Below are 6,000 nucleotides of genomic sequence, written 5' to 3'. Positions count from 1 at the left end.
TGCATCAGAGTCACCTTTGATACAAGGGCCTTATAAGCTGCCGTAAATCTATTGAATTTTGAATGCATTTAAATAGAAAATTCAAAAGAGGAGCTGTCTGCCCCCGAGTTATGCCTTTCTAGGAGTTATGCCTTTCTAGCCTTGTATATGAGAGCGCCTGTGCCATAAATCTTCTGTAAGGTTGGCTTTTGTGGCTCTGTTTAATTTTACATCTGAGAAATAATCCGCACCCCCTCACAAGCCCATCATAGAGAGCCAGAACATATTCAATGCCATAGCAACTACTACAACTACTACCTGCATTCTTACACACATCTCTCTATCTCTCTCCTCACGATTCGCTCACATTCTCTCATCCTTTTCCCTCCCTCCACTGTTTTGTTCTCTCTCTCTCTCTCTCTCTCTCTCTCTCTCTCTCTCTCTCCTCTATTTCACTGAGCGGTTCTCTCTCCTCACTCGTGTTGAACCAGTCGTTTCATGCAGCACTGCTGTGTTTACTCAGTTCTGAGAGCCTCTGATGGCAGATTCAAGGTAAGGTGATGTTTTAATGGTTATTCAAGTGCATGATGGATTCAAGAGCGTAAATCTTATTTCCTGCTGATTTTGTCACACTAATGGACAGCAGCGTGTGGGTTTGAATGGGACCTGACTAAACTGTTGCTGTATATAGGGTGTGTTTGTATTTGTGTCTCTTTTCTTACAAGCTGTTTTGCCATACGTCATGCCCATGAGTTGCATCAGGGTCCTTAAACTGAGTTTTAAACTTGCATATTTTCTTACAAAAAGTCTTAAAACGCAACTGTGTGACATTAAAGCCTACTTGACTGTTTCAATTAATAGTTAGCTTGTTTTTGGCTTGTGTGTGTGTTGCGTTAGTGACTCATTCCCTTAGTGTATGCCATTGTTTGTGGCTGCCAGGGGGATGTTTTCAGCACGATGGCTCAATTTTTTAGAAATAAATAAAGTATGTGGATGATGCATATGAGTCATTCTGCACGGGCTGTGCGGGATTTGGCAAACAGAGAGCAATCATAAAGAGCCTTGCATAAGGATAAATTAAAAAAGACTTTCAGCATCATAGATGCAAAACAGTATTAGCATGAAATTCTACACAGTTTAAATATATACACAGTCACATTTCCTTGTGGTTGTAGCAGGAAGTGATATATGATCTTGGGTTTAATATTACAGAATATTCTGCCGAACAACTGCGGTTATTATCACAACCTGTAGCTTGAGCTTATATTTTCGTACAATTACTTGTATGCATGTACATTAGAGTGATAAATGAACCGTATGTTGCCGTCCTCTCCAGTGCAAGAGTGTCATGGTGCACAGTTCAACATTACAGCATAATTATGTCTCTTAAAGACTATTGTGGGTCCTGCCATGTGCATCAGCCTCATCTGCTCTCTCTATTGTCCTCCATTCTGTCTTCATCCTTCCATTATTGTGATTCTCATCTGATAATTTCCCCATCGCTCATTTTCTCACTTTCTCTCAAGTCTCTTTCCCTCTCTTCCCCCCTGCAGTCTCTCATTAGTTTGCGGTGTACTCCCTCCACAGCTCATTTTCTCCTCCTTCCTCCCCCTCTGTACCTCTGTTCTGTACCTGCCCTCTCTTGATTCGCTTAAAGGAATGAGTGATGAGCAGAAACTTAAATGGAGAATGAGTCACTATTGATAAGAGTGAAGGGCAATAATTCTTCTCTTCTCTTCTCTTCTCTTTCTTCTCTTCTCTTCTCTTCTCTTCTCTTCTCTTCTCTTCTTTCAACTAGCCTCTTCTGTTCTCATCTTTTTGTTTGTTTCCTTAATCTTTTTTGTTCCATCTCTTTTGTTTTGTCCTTTCTCTTCCCTTCCATTTTCATCGCCTCTTACATCTTTTTTGTTTTCGTCTTACTTGTTTTGTCTCATCTAGTCTCTTTTTCTCTCATCTAGTCTTTTCGTCTCATTTCTTCTCATCTCTTTCTTTTCCCCCCTCATCTCATCTCTTATTTTTTGTTTTGTTTTGTTTTGTTTAATCTGTTTTCTTCTCTCACCTCGTCTCATTTCTTTCCTTCTCATCTTTTTGCTTTGTTTTGTCTCATCAATTGTCTTCCTCTGTTTCATTTCATTTTGTTTTTTGTTTCTCTTCTCTTTTTGCACCGTTTTCATCTCTTATGCTTTCATCTTTTTTCAGTTTTGTCTATTTTTGTCTCATCTCTTCTGTTCTGTCCTCTTTTTTTTCTTTTCTCATCTCGTCTCCATTTTTCTTCTTTCTAGTCTTGTTTTGTCTCATTTAGTCTCATCTCATCTAATTTCTACTCTTCTCATCTTCTTTAATCAAATTCTGGTCTCCTTTCTTTTCTACTAAGCTGTACTTTCTTGGCTTGTCTCATCTCTTCTCCTATTTTCTTTTTTCGTCTCTACTCTTCCCATCTCATTTTGTCTTGTCTTGCTTTGTCTCTTCTTGCTTCTTTTCTTCTTTCAACTCATCTGTTCTATTCTCTTTTATTACACCTCATCTCATCTCTTCACTGTCATTTTATCTCTTATTATTTACTTGTCTAGCTGCATCCTTCTCGTTTTGTTACATTTAGTTATGTCTCAGAGCTGTACTGTCCATCTCTCTTTGTAAATTCAAAAATATAAGGTACTGCAGGAAGCGCTAGAAGCACTGCAGAGACCTGCATTTGTTTCTGTGAGTGTCTGTGTATGCACACACTCATATGTGGATGTGTTTGATTTGCTGGTTGGGTGGATGTAAACGGGTTTCTGGCTGTGAGTGGGTGTACTAGCTGAGCTCTTTGTCACGGCTATCGAAATCCTCTCACACAGCACAGAGACAGGTGAGAGAGCAGCGTTCATCACTAATGAGTGGATCAGAGACAAGTCAAGCACGGGAAGTCAAAAATGTGAGAAGGCCTTGTGAGAGAGAGAAGTTAAGGATGAGGTCGATGAGAGGACAGCATATCCAAAGAGTAGAGGAAGATGAGAGCAGAATTGTAAAGTAGAACCCCGAAGGTTTTGTGAAGAGGTAAAGGGAAAAAAATAATGAGGTGGAATAAAAGCAAAGCAGAATTGCCATCCTGTTTTGGGGTTTTGGTGGCTTGATTCCAGCGACAGATAAGGGGAAGCCCAGACAGTAGATCTAATGAGCCTGATCGTGTGAGCGCTGTCTGTGAGTGATACGACCCCCTCTCTACCCACTAATCTAATGAGAGAGCATGGCGTTCATTTAGCGGCAGCACTGGAAAACAGCCCTATCAGTCAGTCTTGGCTCAGGGCTGCTGGAGCCCACAAAACACTTTCTTTAGTCCATTAGGCAGAGCACAATCATGCCAAGCGCCTAGCTTAAACTTTTCAACACAACTGGAATATATGATGCACACTCCAGTGACTGTTTAATGTAAGTCTAATGTCTTTTGGTGAAATGGCTAAAGATCTGGGCTGGATCACCATCCTTGTGCCCCTAGAAGCATTTCGATGTTTCAACTAGGGGTGATGCAACAAGTTTTCAGATTGAATGCAAAACTACTTCACAACTTGACACAATCACAACCAATCCAGAACAGGACTGTAGACCAATGAGATTTCAGAGTGGGTGGAGCAACCAAGCAATTGACAAAGTATCTTGACTCTGATCGGTTGTCATGATTATCGTATCGTATACGATAAAAAGTCACATTCTCAACCTTTCAACTTGTAATTTTTCTTTGTTTATAGGGTAGTTATAGGGTTAAGGTTAGAGATAAATTTGAGACTTGTGTTTGAAGAATGTTGTTTCAGGACCATCAGAAGGTAAAAAACAGCTTAGCAAAATCATGAGTTGTCAAGTAGGACTTGTTTTGGTCCTGGAGCAAAATTCTTATCAACCAGTCACATTTTAAGGTTAGGTTTGGGTTAGAAATACAACTGTATACCTATTCCTAATCTTACAATGGCTTAGGAACTTGAACAATGTTCCTATTAACCAATCACTGAGCATGTCTACTTGTACAGTGTTATGCTGAAAACTTCTAAAAAGCAGCTTATTGAAATAACCCATTGTTTACATGCAAACCAATAAATATAAATAATATAAATAAATAAATCAAGTTATTTCCCTGCATTGACATTAAAATGTAATAATTTGTGTACCTCACTCTAAGTATTCCATTTGTTATGTCAGCTGTGATGTTCAATAAAGCATTGAAAACCAACATGTCATGTCCAACATGTCAGCAGGAATCTTACGGACTGATATATTATCCTTTTATGCTACAGATGCAGCATTTTGACTGTACCACTTCTACTTCGGCTGGACGAGATGAGAAAACGTTTTTATAATTTCTTGGGTCAAGAAAGAGTCGGGGTTTGCAATATATTTCCTTCTCCCTTACTTCAGCACACTTGCTCTGTCAGGATAGGCTGTATAAGAATGCATTATACTGTATCACACATGCACTCTTCAATAAGTGACATAACACGTTAACATGTTTAAATGCCGGGTCGAAATCGGGGTAAGGGTCAAAAATCTAGCTTTGTGGATTGGTATATGCTTAAGCTGTTTATTACCTAACGTGTTAGCGTGTTCACATTGTCATTGTGAATTAAGCATTAAGAATTAAGAATTAAGCATAATCAGGTTAAGAACATGCTTTTAAATGTGCTCACTGCTTCTTTTAAGGGGTACGGTTAGTGTTAAGGATAGTTTCAGGGCTTTGATGTTGCAGGACCTAGAAAGGATGTTAATTGCTTATGCCTCGTTTCCACCGAGCGGTGCGGTACCGTACAGTTCAGTACAGTACGCAATTTTTGCTGTTTCCATTGTCAGAAGTTGTGAATGGTACTCTAATTCCAAACCATACCGTACCACTTTTTTTGGGACCCTTCCATTGGGGTATCTAGCACAGTAGTCCGGTACTAAAGGGTGGAGCTAGACTCACTGCAGAACGTTGATTGGTTGACAGAGAATCGTCACTTGCGCATGCTACTTTCTTTTTCACGTGAGAATGACATCGATTGCTATACCACATCAAGTAAGACTACTGTTGGCGGTGGAAATGCAAGCCGGATCAGAGTTTACCATCCCAAATGGTACTGAACTGTACTGTATTGTCCTGTACCGCTCGGTGGAAATGAGGCATTGGACCATGGGTGTCCAATCCTACTCCTGGAGGGCCACTGTCCTGCAGAGTTTAGCTTCAACCCCTATTAAAGACACCTGAACCAGCTTATCAAGCTCTTGCTCATACTAGGCTGCATTTAAATCCACTTTTAGACATACACTTGTGGACCTCCCTAAGCACTTCCCCTCGGGGGAATCCCCACCGCCATCTTGAAGTGCAATCAACTTTGTCAAGTGGGCGAAGTACGTTTATTCGGACAGACTCTCAACCCCTCGATTTTGAAAGAGGGAGCATGTTTACTCAATATTTACACTTCAGGCAGATCCATAGACCACAATGCAACATGATTTTGACAAATGAACAAATGAATGAGACGGATGAATGTTAGCAAGGGAAGGGCATAAAAAAATTGGACTTAAATGCAGCCCTGGGAACTTCCAGGCAGCTGAGTTGAGGCAAGTTGGAGCTAAACTTTGCAGGACAGTGTCCCTCAGGAGCAGGTTTGGACACCACTGGCTTAGACTGTTCAAAAGTTAGGGGTCAGTAAGATTTTATTTTATTTACATTTTTTGTCTTTCAGAAATTAATTATTTTATTCAGCAAGGATGCATTAAATTGATCAAAAGTGACAGTAAAGACGCTGTTCATTTGAACTTTCTAATTATTAAGGAACCCTGAAAAAATTGTATTATGGTTTCCACAAAAATATTAAGCAGCACAACTGTTTCCAGCATTGATAATATTAAGAAATGTTCCTTGTGCACCCAATTGGCAAATTGGAATGATGTCTGAAGGATCATGTGACACTGAAGACTGAAGTAATGATGCTGAAAATTCTGCTTTGCCATCATATCACATTTTAAAATATATTAAAATAGAAAAAGTAATTTTAAATTGTCATAATATTTTAC

The 6,000-nt window shown here is 39.6% G+C and overlaps 1 protein-coding gene across 1 annotated transcript in view; it reads left to right on the top strand.

Annotated features, from left to right (window-relative positions):
* The first annotated feature begins 413 nt into the window (after window positions 1–413).
* rap1gap2a (RAP1 GTPase activating protein 2a) overlaps window positions 414–6,000 on the top strand; it is a 92,678-nt gene continuing 87,091 nt past the window's right edge. The window contains exon 1 of the mRNA XM_051861288.1: window positions 414–531. Coding sequence (XP_051717248.1) covers window positions 518–531 — 14 coding nt within the window. The 5' untranslated portion in view covers window positions 414–517. The remainder of the gene's footprint in view (window positions 532–6,000) is intronic.

This window comes from Ctenopharyngodon idella, chromosome 15 (genome assembly GCF_019924925.1).
Source record: "Ctenopharyngodon idella isolate HZGC_01 chromosome 15, HZGC01, whole genome shotgun sequence".
In the NCBI taxonomy this organism is placed as follows: domain Eukaryota; kingdom Metazoa; phylum Chordata; class Actinopteri; order Cypriniformes; family Xenocyprididae; genus Ctenopharyngodon; species Ctenopharyngodon idella.
This window is presented reverse-complemented; position numbering and strand designations above follow the sequence as displayed.